Source organism: Centroberyx affinis, unplaced genomic scaffold, assembly GCF_046629955.1.
Source record: "Centroberyx affinis isolate AG114_WGS23_722 - 3 ecotype Tasmania unplaced genomic scaffold, CSIRO-AGI_Caff_v1 ptg005207l_1, whole genome shotgun sequence".
Classification (NCBI taxonomy): domain Eukaryota; kingdom Metazoa; phylum Chordata; class Actinopteri; order Beryciformes; family Berycidae; genus Centroberyx; species Centroberyx affinis.
In genome coordinates, this window is record NW_027282592.1 from 29,895 (window position 1) to 52,907 (window position 23,013).

General features: G+C 42.4%; 1 protein-coding gene across 1 annotated transcript; it reads left to right on the forward strand.

The window, feature by feature from the left end:
- Positions 1 to 21,926: 21,926 nt before the first annotated feature.
- On the forward strand, positions 21,927 to 22,946 carry LOC139666955 (myristoylated alanine-rich C-kinase substrate-like). Its single transcript, XM_071546310.1, has one exon. It carries the CDS (start codon positions 22,011 to 22,013, stop codon positions 22,944 to 22,946), a length of 936 nt encoding a protein of 311 aa, XP_071402411.1. The 5' UTR covers positions 21,927 to 22,010.
- The last annotated feature ends 67 nt before the right edge of the window (positions 22,947 to 23,013 follow it).

A 23,013-nucleotide genomic window follows, 5' to 3' on the forward strand; every position in this document is an offset into this window, starting at 1 on the left:
GGGTAGGAGTTAAATTGACTAGTTTCGATTATATTGAGCTGTTTGGGAAAAATGTATCAAATTTGAATTGGGTGGAGTTATGTTGGATAAACAGTGCCTATATCTTGGATTATGATGGATTATTGGGAGGGAAAAATCTGTATGGTTTGATTGTTGGGAAAAAAAAACATTCAAATATGTTGGATTGGATTGGTTGGGTTGATTGGGAACATAAAGTTAGTTGGACAAATAGTGGTTATAGTTTGGATTATGATGGATTATATGGAAGGGAAAAAACGGCTATAGTTCGATGTAGGTTGGGTTGTAGTTTGGATTAGATCGGGCTGTTTGGGAAAAAAAACATGTAAAGCTTGAACTGGGTGGAGGTACAGTATGTTGGAGAAAAACCAAGTGGCTATAGTTTGGATCATAATGGATTATTGGGAGGAAAAGGTCTGTATGGTTGGATTGTTGAGGAAAAAACACCTACAGGTTGATTCAGGCTGAGTTGATTGGGGGTAAAAACGTAAGTGACGATAGTTTCAATTATGCTGGATCATGGATGGATGATCAGGAAACAGCTGAATGAGGTTGGATGTTTTAAATGATTGAGTGATTTCAGAAAACAAAATGCAGGTGCAGTTTAAAACTACGCTGAAGTCACAGGTTAGTCTCTGATGCAGCCTGAGTGTCTGGAAAGGTGGAGGTGGTGTGGATGTGGTCGGATGTTTGGGAAGAAGATATGTACAGCTGGAATATTAGTGTTGGATTAAAGGTTAGTTTTATTCTGCCTTCCATCCCGTCCAGACAACATTTACACCCATCCAGCCAAATTACTATCAGAGTTTTTCCCCAAGAATCATCCAACCATCAGACTTTAGACATTTCTCCAAAACAAACCCACTTTAGGGCCAATCTCCTGTTTTTCATGACAATAGTTGCATCAATTTAAGTGTCTAGTAGGGAATTTACAGATGTCAACTCAGAGATTAAAGGCCTTTGCACTGTTCTGTCCTCCAGCTATCCATCTACAGTTTGAATTTAAAAATGGCTACTAGGTTGAATTAGGTTTTTAGTTCATTCATTCATTTCAGCTCCTTTTTAGTTCACTGAACTGTTTTTAGAAGACTTCACAAATCCATAACCTCCTAAAATGACGTCAAAGTCAGACTGATTTGTAATGTGGTCAAATGTTTGAAAATGATGTCTATTATTTTGAACTGGACTGGATCTTAAAATTACACGATAGAGACATTTTCTATCCAGATAACCAAATCAACCGTTACACTGTAGTTTGAACTGGATGGGGAAAGTAAAAGAGGTCAGATAGAGTGATCAGAGACGACACACCGGACTCACATTTATTTCTCGTCTATCTCAAACTAGTTGGAAGAGACAAGTCTAATCTGAATAAGGCTGGATGAGGTTTGACTGCTCTAACAGCCTCATTTCCCCAATAAAGCATCATCCTTTCTCTTGGTAACTTTCGGTTTTGTCCCGTTCGCTTCAATTCCCATTCAAAGGACGGGACAGGTGTGAAACCGGGGGTGGGGGGGTCTGAGCTGTGAGAAACAGTGTATTGGAGGTTTTGGGGGGAGCTGGCCTGTATCCTGTGGTGTAGTGGTATTCAACCTGAGGTCTATGGGCCCTCGGGGGGTCACTGAACCGATCCCAAGTAGGGTTCGACACAGGGGGTTGATACAGATAATGATATTTTTAGATTGAAGTCGTCCATAGCTGATATTTTGTGCTGAATACCTTTAAATTTGAAAAGTGTTTCCCTCTGAGTTTTCTTCTCACCAGGGTGGAAAAGCCTCTGAAACAGCATTCAGACACTAAATGGGACACTAAACCAGACTAATGAAAGTCCTTTAGTGTCAGCAGAGAGACCCACCACACCGATTCAGTGGTAGAGAAACTCTGGGAGACATTACTGCCGTTAAATGGTTAATTACTTTACACAAATCATTATTTATTAGTTTAATGAATAAAGAAAATGAGCAAAGATACAAACAAATGTCGCTGCAGAATTTCCAGTTCTGTATCTGTGGTCAGGAGGATCCTGCATCTCATCAGAGGTGACGATATCTGATATTTAATAAAAGGCCGATATCGGTCTAATCCTCGTCCCAAGGCACTCTGGGTCGACACGGAGAATCATATTATTTAATTTAGATTAGGGAACACTTAACTATAGGTTTTCCCTCAATAGTTTAATAATTTCTCTTAATAATATGTGATACTAGCACCTTATACAGAGCAAAGTAAAAGTCCAATTCATGTTCAACAGCTTCCTTACTGACTGCTATAAGCACTAATTAGGATAATAATGAATAATGAACTACTAATGAACCAATACACTACTAATATACATGTTAATAAGCAACTTGTTAATAGTTCATGTGTTCCCTAAGCTTAAGTGTTGCCTTTAATGTTGTAGAAAATGACCGGAGAACATAAAACAAACTCCTCTGTTCATGAGGTTTGTTCTCTCCAACCACAGCACAGACAGACATGGAGATCTAGAAGGAAAAAGCAGAAAATTGTGTCATAAGATGTGGATTTCCTGGGTTAAAATCCTGCTGCACAGCGGTTCTCGGTCCTGATACCTTTCTGTTCTCCTTGTTAAAAGGTTGGAGGGCCGCTGCTTTAGCATCTTATGGAGGAAAAGCCTTCAGAGTCACAGATGTTTCCAGAAAATATCTAGTTTCTGGACTATTTTACCTCAACAGAGCAGATCTGACCTTCTGCTGCTCTCAGGAGGTTAATGATCCAACATTCAGCTGCTTAAGAAAAAACGCTTTGCAGTGTTTGGATTTGAAAGGAAATCCTCTTCTCAATGCTTCTCTCCTCAGCTCTTCTTTGTATTTGTATTTCTCTTTCTCTCACTTCTACCCAAAGTAGTATTGTCAGGTTGCTGCTGGTTCCTCTTACCCTTGAACTCCTTACTATTTGTTGTTGATATAGGAATTGAAGCTTATTATATAATTGTAGTCGTGTATAAGTCTCTCTTGATAAGGGGATAAAGAGGCTGGGTGAGATTCATATCACCATATACTGTCACACTTAACTCGATAACGATAAATGAAATGATAATTTGTTTATTTTTCTAACCAGAAATCCTACATTCACCATTAGCGTCATGAATATAAAAAGTACTTTTATTTTGAAGGTAAACCCTCCTTACTTCCTGTCTGATTCTGCCCCTCTCTGTCTGACTTGACAGCTGATTCTCCACTCGCTCTGCTGCTGTGAAGCGACTCTCAGTTTAACTGAAGCAACACAAATGAAACATTTTACGTAAAGTTGTCTACTTGACAACTGTTTTTACTGAACAGACTGACATGGAGAGAATTTGGTGGGTGAGAGAGAGCCAGTGTCTGTTTTGGTAAATGTTTGGTGTATCGCCCCGGTTCTACTAAAGGCTGAAATGTAAAATCAGTAATGTAAAATAAAGTGGAAGTGGACTGACACCAACCAGAGTCTGAAGTCACCACCTGCTGCTAAAATAAATGCCGGTAAAAGTCATTGTTGGTGCTTAAATCAAGTGTCAAGAATCACACTGTTAGAGACAAGCAGCTGAATTCCTCAAACTTTGTCCCTGCTGGCCACCGTACTCTCGCTCTCTGACCCTGAGCCAATCAGATCAAAGCAAAACAATGTCTCTGTCTCAAACAGGCTCCTGATTGGCTGCCTGTGACGCTGCTCTGCACAAAGCGGTGTCTAAACTTCTTCTAAACCGGATGTGAACTAGTCTAACGTTAGTGGAAACTTTACGTTTTTCCCACAAAGCAAATCACTTCAGGATGAATTACAAACTTCATTCACTGTACAAGTGAGAGAGCAGGTTTCACATTCAAACTCTAAATCTGCTCTTGTTTCTTTATTGAATATGTATAGATTAATTTCAGTCATCCAGGTATAAAAAAGTCCCAAAAAACTTTTTTACTGAAAGTCTCACAGCACCTGATTCTATTCAAGAAATAGAAGTGACAACAGGCAGGATGACACACTTCTGTGAAAAATAAATAGTAGTTACTACTATTAGTATTTTGGCTGGTAAAAATGATTCTTGGCAGGTATTTTTTTTGTTTTGTTTTCCAGTCCTTGGCAGGTGAGCAAAACAGTTCATTTTGGACAGAGACACTAAACTGTTGTCTAAAGCGTTATAAACTACAGAGAACTTGTTTGTGTGTCTAACTGTGATCTCAGTCTTAATATTTGATCTACATTTTTTGATTTGATTTTCTTTTATTTTCGTGTCATGCACACAAAGTGCCCAACCCTCATGGCTTTACAAGACACCAAAGTTACCTCGGTCTTAAACAAAATATTCTGCCTTCTCTCCCAAGCTTGGAAAAATAAAATCTGCTACAAAAAAGATTCCCTTCTTGAAGCACAACTCAAGTTTTTCATAATCATCCAGCCCAAAGAAATCCACATAAATAGAGGACATTTTACTAAAAAGTAAATCCCTTACGTCCTCGTAGACAGGACAGTAAAACAAATAATGAACCTCATTCTCAATTTCACCTAACTCACAACAACAAACAGAGTCTGTCCTCCTCTGCAGTGGCATTAAACCTGCCGGTCTCTAGGGCTAATGGTAATGTTCCTGAACGCAACTGTGCACATAGGGATCTTTGTCTTTTGTTTAAATTATACTTATATCTACAAATCCTTACATACGCATCTCATATTATTTAATTCTGTGTGAATATCGCTGAAGGAAAGTGCTGCATGTTGACTTTATCTGTGTTTGTAACTGGACTGTAATCAGGGCCGGGTTCAAGACTTCCTTTTCAACCAAATCACAAAGTGTGAGTTAAAACAAACAAAAAAAACCCCCCAAAAATCCCCAAACCGAAACGTCTTTTTCTGAATAATCCTGAACAAACGCGCTGCTGTTAGCCAAATCAACGCACAGAAAATTAGCTTAACGCTTTTGAATCAGCTGAATGAAAATGAAACTAAAGTGACCCTGAGCATGAAAAGCCTCTTCCGACCCGAACTGTTCTGTGAGGAAATCGACGCAGCAGCAGGATAATTAGGGAATTGTATTTTGAAGATATGGGTCTGCTGGTAATGAGGCCACAACTGAATAAAACCTCCAGTTCAGCTCCGAGGAGGAAATCTGGTTTCAAGGCAGGAGTTTGAAAAATAACTACGGATTAAAAACAGATCACACACACACACACACACACACACACACACACACACACTACAAAGCACCCACAGAGCCGTGACAACATCCACAGTAATAAAGGGAATAACAGCAATGCACGACCTTTTTTCAGCCTCTAATAATAGATCAGACAGAGAAATACAACGTCTACAGTGTCTGATTTGCCTTTACTGGCTTTTGAATGGATTTTACTCTAAATGCTCTCAATACTGGAACTGTTATTCATAATTATAGATATTGGTCACCATGACCTATTGCATAGTTTGTGTTTTCAAACCAAATCATTCATCATCTCAGTATGGTTTGAATATATAACTTTACTTTATTTATACAACACCTTTTTAAAACCAAGGTTACAAATCACTTCACAATAAAAACTACAGTTAAAAACATTAAAAAATATATATATCATAGACAAAAATAGAATAACACACAAATTTAAGACAAAAATAACATCTTCAAGAGTCGTTGAAAGCAACAGAATCAAAATAAGTCAGATGATATCAGGCGGTGTAAACTTTTGTTTGTTGGTTTTTGAAAATTGACGTTTAGTAAACAGCTTTGGCGACACTGTTTCTGATGAGCAGCCAATAAAGTTATTGAACACACACACACACACTACCAGTCAACAGTCTGGACCCACCTGACTGAATGTTCTGTGTTCCTCATTCTCTTAAAGCCATTTTGATCTAAAAGGCTTCTGCTTAAATGCTTTGAAATGAGTTTCTGAGACAAATATAAATAGTGAAGTTGATCCTATGTATGAATTTCTTTCCAAAGCCTTTTTGCCTTTCCATCAAGGCAAAGAATCTAAAATATAAGATAGTTTTGATTTGTTTGACTCTTTTTTGGTCACTGCATAATTCCATTTATGTTAATTTCATAGTTTTGATGTCTTTACTACTATTCTAAAACGTGGAAAGAGAGAAGGACGCAACAGATAGAGAGAAAGAAAGAGAGACGGACAGATAGAACGAGAGAGCATGACGGTGAAAGAGAGAGAGAGAGAGAGAGAGAGAGAGAGAGAGAGCGAGAGAGAGAGAGAGAGCGATGGAGAAGGATCCAGAATGCGGGTTACGTCGTCCCGCGGGCTGAATCCAGTTTAAATTGGCCGGCCTCCTGGCTCTGGATTAGACCTGGACTTAATACCTTTACACTAAAAGGCCTGTCCGTCCGCTCAGAGGGAAATCTGCTGGAGGAACGCACCCGGCTTTAATCCACAACAACAACAACAACAACAACAACAACAGCAACAACCAGGGTTGAGCTGGCTGATGCTGGCTGCAGCACATCACACCAAGCTGTCTGTCCAGATATTCAGAGTTTAGTTTTTTTTGGGCTGTACAGGTTGGTTAAAATGTGACACAAAACAATAAATACAACACAATACAATACAACACACAAAATCAATATACATAGCCAACGATATCAAAACATAAGAGCAATGATGAAGAATGCCGTTCAGAAATTTCAGAAAGTTTTATCGCTTTACTGTAACTCAGCCTTTAACACCTGGAAGAAGTGAGTTTTAAGAATATTATGATTTTAGGACTCGACAATAGACTGAATGGCTTGTTAAGATGGAGATTTTTTTGCAGTGTCGAGCCTGATGAAATTAACACGATGTCTGAAAGTGCAAATATTTTGCTCTGTGCATGAAAAGTGAGAGAGAGAGAGAGAGAGAGAGAGAGAGGGAGGGAGAGAGAGAGAGAGGGAGGGAGAGAGAGAGAGAGAGAGGAAACACAACATGATCTCATAAAAAGTCGTGAAATGAGCAGGAACTCAACACAAATTATGTGAAAATGACGTTCCTCCACCATGAACTGGATTCTGTGACAAAAATATGACTTGGATGCGACATTTTCAGCTAAAAGTTGACTAACGGTTCAGTTTAGGAAACTAAAACAACTTCAATAGGTGAAAATGTCCGGTCCAGTTCCTGCTGTTGGACCAGAATCCTTTACTGGAGGAGGAACCTGGGGCCGGATTCACCAATGTGTTCTTAAGATAGATCTGAAGAAATGACATAAGAGGAAATTTTAGGAAGTTCTTAAGAAGGCTCTTAAGTGCAATTCCTCAACATTTTCTTAGTAACAGTCTCATTTCTTACGAATTTCTTTAATTTTCCAACTTAAGAACTTCTCAAAATAGGGCCTGAATTAATTCTGGTTAATAAACATCAGGCTTACTGGCATTGAGGCTAGGAGACAAGGCTAGGAGGCTAGGAGGCTAGAAGACAAGGATAGGAGGCTAGGAGACAAGGCTAGGAGGCTAGGAGACAAGGCTAGGAGGCAAGCCAAAGTGCTTCCATCTACAAAACAATTGGGGAAAAACCTATTTAGAGCAACTAGAGCAAAGATTTAAACATTGGTTGCTGTTGGTAACTGTAAAATTTGCATCTTATTTCCAACAGACATGAGACAGAGGCCTACCTGGCCCTACACCAAATAAAGCTTTACAATAAATGTTCATCTTAATGTTAGGTGTAGGGGAACCTATGAAGACTTTGAACTATAACCTACTTGTCTAAAATGTGTTTAAATATATGATATTAGAGGCTTACCTTTTCACTGTAGGAGTTTTAAGACAGGTGAAGGGCCGTCTTAAAGTTAAGAAAAAAACAAGAACAAATTTGAGAACTTTCATTTCAAGAATACCATTTATTCCTAAGTTTTTTCTTAGGAAGAAACATAAGAAGAAAGTTAAGAAAATATATAAGAACTGTTTCTGAGAATAGCATTTTTTCCTATTTTGTTTTTTCTGAAGACTAAAGTTAAGAAAAAAATGGCACTTGAGAAGATTTTTTTTACTTAAGAGGGTTTTGTGAATCCGGCCCCTGATCAGAAACATGGAGGCTGAGCTTCAGAGTTCAGGCTCATTTCACAAAATTCGTATGAGACGGTGTTTCCTCGGTCAGAATACAAGCAGTGTCTGAAATTAACTTTTTGACTTTTCGCCTGCCAAGAGCTGTAAACTAAAAAGAATTGATCTGCCAGGAATCATTTTCACCAGGCAAAATTATCAATATTCGTGTTTCACAGAAATCCGTCACCTGCCTGTTTTCCAAGCTGTGTGAAACCTGGTGCTGTGTTCATGTAAAACTCACTCGCTCACTTCTTTGGATGAATCAGACGCTCCCAGGACTAACAGGCAGCCAATCAGGAGCCTGTTTGATACGGAGCCATTGTTTTTGCTTTGATCTGACTGGCTCACGGTCAGAGAGAGAGAGAGAGTACGGTGGCCAGCAGGGACAAAGTCTGAGAAGAGGCAAAGACCAAAGACTGAATAAAACCGAGGCGTTCAGATGAAATAATATCAAAACGTCACCGGCCGGTGAGGCGGTGACCCTCCCTGATTTATCCATCAAAGACTAATTTTATTTGGTGCTTAGCGGGTGTTTAATTCAGACTCTGACTCCGCTCAGACTAAATGACCGGTCTCTAGTGAGCGATTTCTGTCCCGCCAGGAAGCTGCGCTGCAAAAAAAAAAAGACAAGCTGTCCAGTGATTTTATCGTGTCCCCAGACCTATCAGGCTTAGTTCATGATATGTTTGTCAGTTTTTTGCAACAAGAAAACACTGATGAAGATGTTAAACCATTTTCTGTGAGATTTATTCCTCCTAATGAAACTCATGAAGAGTAGAGCGAGTGGAGTCGAGTCTCTGCTGATGTAACCGATCTATAGAAGAGGTTTTGTCTGTCTGTCTGTCAGCAGGATTTCTCAAAAGCTCAGAAATGGATTTCCATTAAATTTGGCGGACAGATCGGCCTCGAGCCAAGAAACAATTGATTCGATTTTGGTGATGATCTGGATCTGGGATTTCCACCATTAGACGATTATTGTTTTGTGTTTTGTTTTTTTAGCTATGAAACTAATGGAGATAGACATTTGACTAAATCCTAAGGGGATGTTTGGGTCAGGAAATCAATTTTACAACTTGCAAACTTACAACTGGAAGTGATAAGAACGATGTGTTTGGGTGTGACAGCAGAGCGTCCTCTAAGTTTGTTTAAAGCGACTTCTCTTCCGGTTCGTTCTCTTTTACTTCCTCCTTGAGCTCAACTCCCATTGGCTGTTACCAGGACCGCAGTCAGATTTCAGTCCACCGCCCAAATCAAACACGTGGGGAAAAAAAAAAAAAAAAAGAAACGTTGGGCCAAACAGCCAGTCTCTCCAGTTTTGAGCCGGTTCACACTACAGGATAATCTGTGGGTCCAGTCGGGCTCAGAATCGGCGTTAAATTCCCCCAGTGTGACCGAGCCTTAAAAATAGATCAGACAGACAGAGAGTTCAGCCGTCTGATGCTCGCTGGATGAAATCACACCACAGCCTGATCCTCCCTGCAGGAGGAAAACCTCACATCACAAAACGCCTGGGAGAGACACACTGGCTTTCAGAGACTAACGTTGTATCAGAGCATGAAAGAATGAATGAATGAAAAGAAGAGGAGAGAGACGACAGAGAGACACAGGTCTGCAAAGTCTGGGAATGGGAAGAGAAATTTGGCAATTTCCAGGAGTTTAAGTTTGGAAATTGTACCAAACGTTTGGAAAAGCATGAGAAATATAGTTGTACTGTGCTGATAAACATACAACTAAAAAACTAAAACATTTTCTGTGGTTTTAGATCTCTGTCATCTCACATATTCTGATATTTGTTGCTGTGAAGAATAATCCTCATCTATAGAGTGATATGGCAGAGTTAGAGGGGGCAAGACGACTATCTGCCTAAATCACACTGAACCCAAAAATCTTCAAATCACAAAATTTAAAAGTCTGTAAATTTGAAATGCAAACTGTGTAGAAACTCTGCTGCTCATTGGCTGGATCAGACTGTAGCAGCCAGTCGGTGCTGCCAGATAGAAAGCTGGCTCGGCCAAAAAAATCAACTTTTGGGAGAAAAGTACTGGCATCCGGCCACTAATAATAGATCAGACAGAGAGAGAGAGGGAGATAAAAATTTGCCGACTGATGCTGATTGGATGAGATCAGACTGTGGCAGCCGATCCACGCTGTCGCATGTCTGAAAAGTCAAGTTTCAGTTGGTGATGGTGCAGCTTTTAGAAACATCTACAGTTTGAAGAGAAGTGAGTGACTGTGTTGGTCTGAACTGCAGTCTGCAGGTTTCTGTCTGTCCTGCTGAGACGGATTTATTTATTTATTCATAAACACATTTATTTGGGTCAGTGACATAATGTGTATTGTTGGTGTCCAAATCCATTATTTTCCTAAAAAAAAGCCGTAGAAATACATTTAATCTATCAAATATTCTACATTATTCTTCATGAGAAAGAGAAGCAACATGCATTTTATTGAAATGCAATTTGTTTTGGGAGTTTTGGTGTTCCAAAGTCCAAAAAGTACATAAATGTCAGGTACATTTACATTCAAATTCATAAATTCCCATTGCACCTGTAAAATGTACTAAAAAATATGAATGTAACCCCTTACATAATGCATACAAATAATTTTTAGACTTAAGATCTTAAAACAGGTGTTTGAAAACATAAAGAAGTGGCCGTTATGCTACAAAATGCAATAAAAGTGTCACTTATAAGGTATTTTAGAGTCAATTTTCCAAGTTGTAGGCATTTCAGACACTACAGTGATGAATGTTTTTAGGCTTTCAGTCATGGTAAATACAGTGGAAGTGATTTATTGAAGTATTGTCACGGAAATATTGTTTAAAAATCAGTTACTGCCTTCTGAAAAGTTGTAAAACAAATATGTGTGCACAGAAGACATTCTTGTGGACTTCAAATTTCATTTTAAATCCATTTTGGTCTGAATTTTTTCCCCCCACTTTTGAAAACCTTATCTGTCACTGGCCCATTTACTGTATTTGTTGCACAGAAATCAGCACATTTACCTAAAGCATAGTTTAGATATATTTTGTGTATCCAGCGTCACCCGAGATATCATGACTGGAGTCCAGTTCCAAAATAGCTCTTATTCTATTTATTTTCCAAACACTTTGCTCTTACATGATCGTTCAAGTCACAGGATCATTGTCAGAGTGGTGTGACCTCTGACCCTTGACCTCCTTGCTATCGGTTACTTATAATGGTGATCTAGGAGTTGAAGCTTATTCTTCTGTTGACCTGTAATCACTAGAGAATTGTTGGGCGTCTCTTTGGAATGAAACTCTTTACAGACGGACTGTGTTTCCCTTCGTCAACAGCAGAGTTTAGAGGAAAAGAGACTGGAAATGTTTCTGTCAGACATGTTGCTTCTCTGGCTGGGAATTCAATTCAAATCTTTATCAAGAGTAATTTGGTTTGCAGGCAGAAAGTGCAATAATATATATACAGTATGTTAAAAAATGCAATAAAACCAAAGGCAAGGTAAGGCAAGGCAGCTTTATTTGTATAGCACATTTCATACACTGGGGCAATTCAAAGTGCTTTACAGGGTGATAAAAAAATACAGTAAAGGTAAAAGATTTACAATAAAAAAATGCAAAAGTACAGACAAGAGATACAAAAGATAAAAGACTTAAAAAGTAAACTAGTGCAGTTCAAATCAAGTGAAATAGAAAGATAAAAGAACACAACAAATACTCCCACTTTTAGATCCACATTGTGAGTGAACCCGTATGTTTTTCTTTAAAAAACCAAACACAAATCACAATTGCCAACTTTTATTGATCACGTCGTATCAGGGTTTTATTGAATCCAGACTTCATATCGCGTGTCGAATCGTATCAGGATATAAGGACATCGTCCCATCACTAGTGGATATAAATCAATCAATCAATCAAACTTTATTTGTATAGCACCTTTCATACAGGTTAGTGCAGTTCAAAGTGCTTCACAGATGACTGACAAGTGGACAATTAGACAGAACACGTGTAGACCGTAAAAACCATTTGAGACCAATGCAAAAATAAAAAATTATGACAATGCAATACAATAAAAATAGATTTAAAAACAAAAATGTATAATAATAATATTAATTAAATAACAGATTAAATAAAATAGAATAAAATTTGACAACATAAAAACAATAAAATAAGTGAATAAAATAAAGTAAATAAAGTCTATAAACCATTCTTATATATAGGAAGTAGTTCATGTGTTACTCTACTACTCATGTGACAGAGGTCAGAGGTCAGAGGTCAGCTGGTAGAGATTCAGTGTTTTGCTCAAAGACACACCAACAAATGATGTTCGCTTTGAACTTGAGTTGATGGATTTTCACTGCTCTCATGCTTTTCCTGTCTGTCTAAACAGGCACAAAATCTGGTCTTCTCTCTTTGGGGTCCAGATCTGATCTTGCTGTTGTCGTCTAAACAGGGGAAAAAAAAAAAAAGAGTCTGGTTGGTTTCCAGCTCCTTAACGGCCCACATCTCATCTTCACACGGCCGTTAAAGCAGGAACAATCCCCGTTTCCCTATTCAGCCCCTAAACGATCACATATCTGCACCACAATGGGTTAAACCACGGCTCTGTGTGTGTGTGTGTGTGTGTGTGTGTGTGTGTGTGTGTGTGTGTGTGAATGCATGGCGGTTGAGTCCGTGTTGACGGCAGCGAGGGTGTGAAGAGGAGAGCTTGTTATCGGTCGGCGTGTGAAGTGGGAAAACAGTGATTGGCCACTCTGCAGCACCGCTCTGCCTCCCTCCCATTGACCCCCATCATACTGTACCTGCATTACCACAGAGCCGGGGCGACCGGAGAGTCGTCCGCCCGACTGGAAACACTTCAGATCGGCTGCAGACTCGCCAGGAGCCGCCCAAGGTCCTTCACATGTGGAGGAGGCGGAGAGAATCTACCACCAAAACTTTGAAATCTGCTTAAACAGACTCAGTAGAGACAAGTAGAGCGATGATTGATCTGTTTGGTCAGTGTGATAAATTATTAGACATAGGGACTGACTAGATGTGATTACTTGGTCAATATGATAAATTATTAGACAGGGACTGATTAGATGTGATTACTTGGTCAATATGATAAATTATTAGACATAGGGACTGATTAGATGTCTTTACTTGGTCAATATGATAAATTATTAGACAGAGGGGCTGACTAGATGTTTTGGTTTGGTCAATATGATAAATTATTAGACAGGGACTGATTAGATGTGATTACTTGGTCAATGTGATAAATTATTAGACATAGGGACTGATTAGATGTCTTTACTTGGTCAATATGATAAATTATTAGACAGACGGACTGACTAGATGTCTTTACTTGGTCAATATGATAAATTATTAGACATAGGGACTGATTAGATGTCTTTACTTGGTCAATATGATAAATTATTAGACAGGGACTGATTAGATGTCTTTACTTGGTCAACATGATAAATTATTAGACATAGGGACTGACTAGATGTTTTGGTTTGGTCAATATGATAAATTATTAGACAGGGACTGATTAGATGTCTTTACTTGGTCAATATGATAAATTATTAGACATAGGGACTGACTAGATGTCTTTACTTGGTCAATATGATAAATTATTAGACATAGGGACTGACTAGATGTCTTTACTTGGTCAATATGATAAATTATTAGACATAGGGACTGATTAGATGTCTTTACTTGGTCAATATGATAAGTTATTAGACATAGGGACTGACTAGATGTTTTGGTTTGGATAAATTATTAGCCGTAGGTCACCAGACTCTCAACTCAGAGGGAACGTTGGTCCTGATGTGATTTATTCTTCAGCTTTGGCCTCCAAATTTAGTTCCAGGAATTGCTCTGCATTATAATGAGGAAAAACTACAAGATTAATTTTGGACTCTGAGGTTAAGGTTTGGCAAACGGCCAAATAATGCCCATGACTGAAGATCTGATCGGGCCAAAAAAAAAGCTCCAGATGCAGATTTAACAACAAAGTTTAAAACGCAGTGTGTCTCCAAAGCCACATACAGCTACGGAAATGGAAATAAAACAAATATAGTATAGTATAAATATAGTAACATAGATAATAACACGCTGGTTTTTAAAGGAGAATACTGGTGTCATTTAGAGTTACAGCCCATTTACTTCTGTCTATGTTTAGTTTACATTTCCCCCGAATCATTTTGCAAAGCATGCTGTATGGAGTTAGACGTTTTAACATTTACTCGCTTGTTGTTGTTTATAAAATCCAAACTTTACGGTGTCAAACCTGGCTTGAAACTAACCGCTGTCCCGGCTAACAAAGACGGCCCTAAATTAAAAACCCGTGGACACTCGACTCAGCTCAGTGAAATGAGGAGAAAAGAAAGAAAGTTTGGCTTCCTGTTTCCTGTGATGGATTCTCTCGCTCTGTGGAAGTTTGTTTTTTTCGTACCGGACAATGCTGACTACGCTGACAGTGTGCAGAAACACAAACATCGGTGTTCTCCTTTAAAATGGATTGTTTAGATACTTGTTAATTCAGAACAAGCGGGACGAGGCGTTCACTGTCAGCTTTAAAGCCCGGAAATATAAAGACTGGAAGTGACGTGTTCATTAGAAATCTGATTTCAATCTTCATGCCAGAGACGCATTTTAACAGCAGGTGTAAAACGTGACCCAGCTAAATCAGATCTAGACTCGATCTGGATAAGAAAACACTGGGACAAAACGTCAGAGAGGGAGACGGGAGGAGAGAGAGAGGGAGAGATAGAGGGAGAGAGAGAGACATACAGAAAGAGGGAGGTAAACAACAGACAGAAGGAAAGACAGACAGAGAGAGACAGACTGAAAGAGAGACAGACACAGAGAGAGAGGTAAACATACAGAAGGAGAGCGAGGCATACAGAGAGAAAGAGACAGACAGACAGAAAGAGAGACAGGCAGAGACAGACAGAGAGAGATAGAAAGACAGAAAGAGAGACATGCAGGCAGAGACAGACAGAGAGGAGGAGAGACAGACAGACAGAAAGAGAGAGACAGAGAGTTAGTGAAAAAAAGAGACAGACAGAGAACGAAAGAGACAGATCAAGGCAAGCGACAGACAAAGGAAAGGAAGGGAAGAGAAGAACAGACAGAAAGAGAAAGAGGCAGACAGAGAGAGGGAGAGAGAAAGGGAGAAACAGAGCGAAACAGACAGAGAAAGAGAGACAGGCAGAGAGAGAGAGAGAGACAGAGAAAGAGGGAGAAACCGAGCGAGACAGACCGAGAGATAGAGAGCAAAAGAGACAGACAGAGAACGAAAGAGACAGATCAAGGCAAGCGACAGACAAAGGAAAGGAAGGAAAGAGAAGAACAGACAGAAAGAGGAAGAGGCAGACAGAGAGAGAGAGAGAGAGAGAGAGAAAGGGAGAAACAGAGCGAAACAGACAGAGAGAGAGAGACAGGCAGAGAGAGAGACAGAGAGGGAGAAACAGAGCGAGACAGACCGAGAGATAGGGAGAAAAAGAGACAGACAAGAGGGAGGCAAGCAACAGACAAAGAGAACGAAAGAGAGACAGAAAATGAGTGGCAGGGGTAAAGAAAGAGGGAGAGACAGACAGAGACAGAAAGACAGACAGAAAGGAAGAGAAGGAGAGACAAGACAGAAATAAAGAAAGAGAGAAAGAGAGAACGAAGGAGAGAAAGAGACAGACAAAGAGAAGGAGAGACAGAAAGAGAGAGACAGAAAGAGGGAGGCAAGCAACAGACAGAGAGAATGAAGGAGAGACAGAAAGAGAGACAGACAAAGAGATGGAGAGACGGAAAGAGGGAGGCAAACAACAGACAGAGAGAATGAAGGAGAGACAGAAAGAGAGACAGACAAAGAGGAGGAGAGACGGAAAGAGGGAGGCAAACAACAGACAGAGAATGAAAGAGACAGAAAGAGAGACAGACAAAGAGACGGAGAGACGGAAAGAGGGAGGCAAACAACAGACAGAGAGAATGAAGGAGAGACAGAAAGAGAGACAGACAAAGAGATGGAGAGATGGAAAAAGGGAGGCAAACAACAGACAGAGAGAATGAAGGAGAGACAGAAAGAGAGAGACAAAGAGGAGGAGAGACGGAAAGAGGGAGGCAATCAACAGACAGAGAGAATGAAGGAGAGATAGAAAGAGAGACAGACAAAGAGAAGGAGAGACGGAAAGAGGGAGGCAAACAACAGACAGAGAATGAAAGAGACAGAAAGAGAGACAGACAAAGAGGAGGAGAGACAGAAAGAGGGAGGCAAACAACAGACAGAGAATGAAAGAGACAGAAAGAGAGACAGACAAAGAGACGGAGAGATGGAAAGAGGGAGGCAAACAACAGACAGAGAGAACGAAAGAGAGACAGAGAGACAGACAAAGAGAAGGAGAGATGGAAAGAGGGAGGCAAACAACAGACAGAGAGAGAGAATGAAAGAGAGACAGAGAGACAGACAAAGAGAAGGAGAGATGGAAAGAGGGAGGCAAACAACAGACAGAGAGAACGAAAGAGAGACAGAGAGACAGACAAAGAGACGGAGAGATGGAAAGAGGGAGGCAAACAACAGACAGAGAATGAAAGAGACAGAAAGAGAGACAGACAAAGAGACGGAGAGATGGAAAGAGGGAGGCAAGCAACAGACAGAGAGAACGAAAGAGAGACAGAGAGACAGACAAAGAGATGGAGAGATGGAAAGAGGGAGGCAAGCAACAGACAGAGAGAACGAAAGAGAGACAGAGAGACAGACAAAGAGGAGGAGAGATGGAAAGAGGGAGGCAAGCAACAGACAGAGAGAACGAAAGAGAGACAGAGAGACAGACAAAGAGATGGAGAGATGGAAAGAGGGAGGCAAGCAACAGACAGAGAGAACGAAAGAGAGACAGAGAGACAGACAAAGAGGAGGAGAGACGGAAAGAGGGAGGCAAACAACAGACAGAGAGAACGAAAGAGAGACAGAGAGACAGACAAAGAGAAGGAGAGAGAAGGAGAGAGAGATGGAAAGAGGGAGGCAAGCAACAGACAGAGAGAACGAAAGCGAGAGCGAAAAAGAGACAGAGGCAGAGATAAAGAAAGAGGGCGAGACAGACAGACAGACCAAAATAGAGACATGGTTTGCGATCTGAGCCTCTGTCTGCACCACTCCTCCTCTTCCTCCCTCCCTCTCTCCCTCCTCTTCCTCCCTCCCTCCCTCCCTCCATTTTGAGTCGTCCCTCTCTGTGTGATGCGGCTCCAGCTCCTCAGGCTGCAGCCTCACATCCGAAACAGGCCGATGCTGCTGCTGCAGCGCCGCCGCCCGCCAAAAAAAACCCACAAAAAAAAAAAAAAAACAGAAAATGAAAAGAAAGGAAGCCGCGGTAAAGCAGCGTGAACGGTAGAACAGGGCCGAGTAGAATCCAGTAGAGGCGAGTCACCTTTATTCATACAGTAAAGACATTTTAAAGGTGCAACATGTGTCATTTCTAACCATAAATATATTGTTGTCAAATGAATCATCATACCATGAGAGCCTGGTGGAGCTGATTGTTCACAGCAGTAGTATTGTTAGTTGTACTGTTTCTCCACATTAAGACTACATTTCCCATCAGCCCCGTTGCTCCCTGCCCCCCCCCCCCCCCCCTCCCTCCTCCCTGAAGAGGATCAACATGTTGGAAGTGATTTCTCCATTTTCTCCTTTCCCTCCTTCCACCATCTGCTGCCAGAGACTCTTTCAGCTTTAGCTCCGTTTGCTCTGGAAGAACAGAACCTCTTCCTGTTTTGTGCCGTAAAGCGATCCAGCAGATTTCCCTCCAGATCCACCAGGTGGAGAAACAATGGAGGATGCAGAGTAGAGGCTGAGAGAGGCTGATAGAGGCTGATAGAGGCTGACCACTGATGGTCTGCTTTGTTTACGGTAATTATACTGATGTCTTCAAATTAGAGTTCTGATGATTTATTGAGGTTCGTCACAAAGTGCTTTACGGCGCAGCAAAGGACAGAAAAAGACAAAAACGAGAGACAAAAGCAATACAGCAATAGAACAGAGCAACACTGTTAGCAGAACAGAATTAGAGTAGAAAACACCAGTAAAATACAGCAGAATAGAGTACAAAAGAATAGCTCAGAATAGTAGAAATAAAATAGAGCAAAGCAGAGCAGAATAGAATCGAGTAGAAAAGAGTGGAAAAGAATACAATAGAGCAGTGTAGAGTAGAAGAGAACATACTTAGAGTTGAGCATAGCGTAATAGAAAAGAGTATATTTTCTATTGTGCTATGCTCAACTGAGATTAGAAGAGTACAGTAGAGTAGAAGTGATTCTACTGCTGTATTGGTAACACTTTACAATAAGGGTACATTAATTAAGGATTAGTTAATGCTTAATAAGCATTAACTAACCCTTAATTAGCTAATGTGTCTGGTAATCATTTACTAATGGTGTTCATGTTAACTAAGGTATTCATTTATACATTTAATAGTCATCTTTATAAATTATTAAATAATGTATAAATTAATACCTTAATTGATACCTTATTTTGATGACGTATTTTGATGAATACAGCCAGCGCCGGATGAATTATTAATAAGTAGAATATTAGACCCCGAGCTTCATAATCTCGGCCCAAATTGAGGCGTTAAAATGTCTTTTCAATCCGTCTGAGCAAACGTTTCTCTGGACAAACAAAAGGCCTTTCTGGAGCCGGAGCCGGAGCCAGGCTGACAGACCGCTGCTCCGTCCTAATGGATGCAGTAAAACACACACTGATAAAAATCCAACAAACTCCCAGTGATCAATAATTCAGTTTGAGCAGCGGCAGAGCGATCAGCCGCAGAGTTTTGGGTTCGTTCACAAGTCTGAACGGCGAGCGGCGGCGGCGTTAGCCTCGGAGCTAACGCCACGAGACACGCTGACGAGTCCTGTGACCCCGGCTGCCTGCTAGTAGTGTGTGTAGCCGGTGTGTAGATGGTGTTATGGTGTGGCAGGTAGAGGTGTGTGTGTGTGTGTGTGTGTGTGTGTGTGTGTGTGTGTGTTTCTATCTTTAGGCTACTAGTAAAGCAGCGGTGTGTTTCAGTGCTAACAGGCTAACAGCTTTACAGCTCAGAGTAGTAAACAAACGCTTAAAGCACCGAGGTATGGAGGACAAACCAGGCGGTCAGGAACCAGACAGTAAGGCAACCAGACAGTAAGGCAACCAGACAGTAAGGCAACCAGACAGTAAGGCAACCAGTCAGCGAATATGGCAACCAGACAGTAAGGCAACCAGTCAGCGAATATGGCAACCAGACAGTAAGGCAACCAGTCAGCGAATATGGCAACCAGACAGTAAGGCAACCAGTCAGCGAATATGGCAACCAGACAGTAAGGCAACTAGTCAGCAAATATGGCAATCAGACAGTAAGGCAACCAGTCAGCGAATATGGCAACCAGACAGCCAGTCAGTTATCCAGGTGGCCAGCCAGGCAGGCAACAGGTTAGTTAGCCAGTTTGTCAGTTTAGCAATCACTCAGCCAGTCAATATTAAATCAGTCAGTCAGCCAGTCAGTCAACAAGGTAGTTAGCCAGCTAGTCAGCCAGTTGACCCACCAGCCAGCCAGTCAACTAACCAGCCAGAGAGCATTTAAGGCGGTCAGCCAACCAACCAGCCAGTCAACCATCCAGCTAGCCAGCCAGCTATTCAGCTAGCCAGCCGGTAAGTAAACTAGTAAGCCAGCTAGTCAGTCAGTCAACCAGTAAATCAGCCAGCCAGCCAGGCAATATGGGATTCAGCTGATCAGTCAGCCATCCAGTCAGTCAATCACTTAGTCAGTCAGCCAACAAGGCAGTCGGTCAACCAGTCAGTCAACCAGCCAGCCCTTCGCCCAGGCAGTAAGATCAGGCAGTAAGACAGTCAGTCAGTCACCCAGCCCTCCAGCCAGCCAACAAGCCAATATGGCAGCCAGGCAACCAGCGAGTCAGCCAGGCGGGCAGGCAGGCGGTCAGTCGTGGCAACAACAGAGCGAGATTATCTGGAGCGTGTGATGTATGTGTTCATACCTCTCTCTCTCTCTCTCTCTCTCTCTCTCTCTCTCTCTCTCTCTCTCTCTCTCTCTCTCTCTCTCTCTCTCTCTCTCTCTCTCTCAGCCTCGCTCGCCCCTCCATCTCCCCAGTGAGTGTCTCTCCACCTGAGTGCCTCCCTGCGTCTGTCTGGATCTATCTTTACCTCCCACTCCCTGCCTCTTCCACTCTGCCTCACTATTTCACCTTTCACTGTCTGTGTGTGTGTGTGTGTGTGTGTGTGTGTGTGTGTGTGTGTGTGTGTGTGTGTGTGTGTGTGTGTGTGTGTGTGTGTGTGAAACCCCTGGACATTTTCTCCCGGGCTGAGTGTTGGTTACGCTGCCTCAGTGTGGTGTGTGACTCAGACTCGCAGATTTCATTGATCTGCTGATTCATTCATTTAAACCTTGCAGGGCTCGTCGCAGTGTTTCTGGGAAGAGTTTTTCCTCCAGAGTGACGTCTCTTCTCCGCCAAATGATCGTTAGCGTGAAAGTGAAGCGCGTTATGGGTCAGTGTTACAGTCGTGAGTCAAAGAGAGAAAGAGTTCTGAAAGAGTTGCTGAGAAAATAGTTCTGTTTTGAGGACAGAGGCGTTTTGTGGCTTTGGAAATATCGACTGATGAATTTCAAGCAGCAAAATCTGAACAAAATGGATGTGCAGCATTTTGGAACGAAAGCCTTCATACTCCTTTGTATCTCCAAAATTTCAGTTCAGCTTTTCAGGTGGTTTTTGTTTTTGTTTTTTTGATTAATTGCACACAAAATGTACATGTGGACATGGACAATAACAAACTTTAACACATTATGACTACAAATACAAAGCTGCAAAACATGTGACATTAAAAGACAAAGAGCAACAACAAACAAAAAGAGGAGGCTGTAAGTCCATTGTTGGAAGAGAAAGGAAAAAAAAGGTAATTAATAATAGTAATTTTACAATTTTTATAATAATAGTAACAATAATAATAAGTAAGGGAAAGTTAGGGAGAAAATCAGCTGGACCACCATGTGCTTTTCAGTTTATTTATCCCACTTTCTCAACTGTGAAATCCTTCAATTTAAGTTAAAACATGAAAATCACCGAAATTTCAGTTACAAGGTTTTCACCCGACACCAAAGATATATTGCTCATATGGGTTGGGCTCTATTGGAATCAAATCCTTTACATAAGAGGTAAAAACCTGCCTGACACTTATCAATAATCGCCAGTTGCTCTGACTGATTGATCGGTTGGATGATTGACAGATTGATTTGACAGCAGGAATCAGAGTCCAAAGTGATCCTCGCTTCGTCGTCAATTTGAAGCCGCCATCTTGGGACAGAGGCTTAGGCGATGATGTCAGAGCGGCGGGCGTTGGCCCGCGGCGAAATTACGCAATAATTGAGTCTTCGCTGATCAGAGTCTGCCTGTCAGCGAAAGAGAAATCCTGTATCCGTGGGCGACAGCGAGGCGGTTTCTGTCTCACCGGGCAAAAACGTCCCGTTTCAGACATTTTCCTCCCGTGTTAAAAAAACAAAAAAGGAGTGTGTGCCTCATTAAATCAGACAAGGCGTGAATTTTGGGAGTGTGACTGATTAGGAAACATCATAATTGCATTGCTTTTCCCACTGAGCTTTTCTATTATGTTACACTCCATTCCCCATTCAATGCACAGTCTAGACCAGACTAATTGAGTGTCTATGGTGTTGATTCACACTATTAACCATCTGTGCCTCTCTCTCTCTCTCTCTCTCTCTCTCCCTCTTGCTCACCATCTCACCTCATCTCACCCCCCCCCCCCACCCCACCTCTCCTCCCTCTCTGCAGGAGTTCGGGGGACTAGTAGGATGCTGAGTATCTCTCCTCCTCGCCGTTGTTCTCCACCCTGCTCTCCATGACCTGAGAGCGACACCACAGCGGGAGGAACGAAACACCAGAGAGCGAGAGGAAGAGGAGGGCAGAAGGCCAGGGAAGGAAGGAAGGAACACATTCTTCTTCTGTTGTTGTTTGTTTTCCCTTTCCGAAATGGCGGCGACAGAAGCCAGCGCGGCGCCGGTGGTCCAGGAAGACGGGAAAACCGCGGAAACCAAGGCGACGGAGGCGGAGCAACCGGCGAAAAACGCCAACGCCAACTCAGAGACTGTCAACAGCGAGGTTGTGGATAAAGACGGCACGGCCGTCAACAGCGAGGTTGTGGATAACAAAGAGACTGTCAATAACGACACAGCGGCGGCGGGAACCGAGGAGAGCGGAGCGGCAGGAGGAGAAGCGGCGGCAAGCGGGGAGGCCGCGCCTCCTCAGAGCTCGGAAAACGCCTCCTCCGCCGAGACCAAGACCTCCTTCCTGGACTCCTTCCTCAACAAGAGCGGCCTGGGGAAGGTGATGGGAGGGAGGAAGAAGAAAGAGCAGAGCGCGGCCGGAGGAGGAGACGAGAGCGCGGCCGAGGGCGGGGAGAAGGAGGCGGAGAAAGGAGAGGAGGCGGGGGCCGAGGGAGGAGCGGAGGGAGGCGCGGAGGGAGAAGCGGCGATAGAGAAAGCCCCGGAGAACGGAGAGAAGGAGGAGGAGAAGAAGGCCGAGAAGGGCAAACAGGCGGAGGCGAAATCCACGGTCCGGGATCTGATCAGGAAGCCGGTGGCGAGGATCTTCTCCCACCGCAGCACCGAGAAGAAGGACGGCGCCGCCTCAGAGCCGCAGCCGGTCAAGGTCCGGTCCAAATCCCTGGACCGGCTGGAGGACCCCGACGCCCTCAACGCCACCGCGGACTCCACCGTCGAGGAGGGAGCGGCGGGGGGAGCGGCGGGGGAGGGAGCGGCGGAGGGAGCGGCGGAGGGAGAGGCGGAGGGAGCGGCGGAGGAAGAGCAGAAAGCCTCGTCCTCCTCGGCGGCCACCAAGCACATGAAGCGCTGGCACTCCTTCAAGAAGCTCATGGCTCAGAAGACGCACAAGAAGAGCGGGGAGTGACGGAGGAGGGGAAGGAGGAGGGGGAGGGCGAGGAGGGCGGCAGAGACTCCTCCACGCTGGACTCCAA

Bases quoted from the DNA above. Each gene is read 5' to 3' on its own strand.
- LOC139666955 (XM_071546310.1), top strand. From the start codon at position 22,011: ATGGCGGCGACAGAAGCCAGCGCGGCGCCGGTGGTCCAGGAAGACGGG.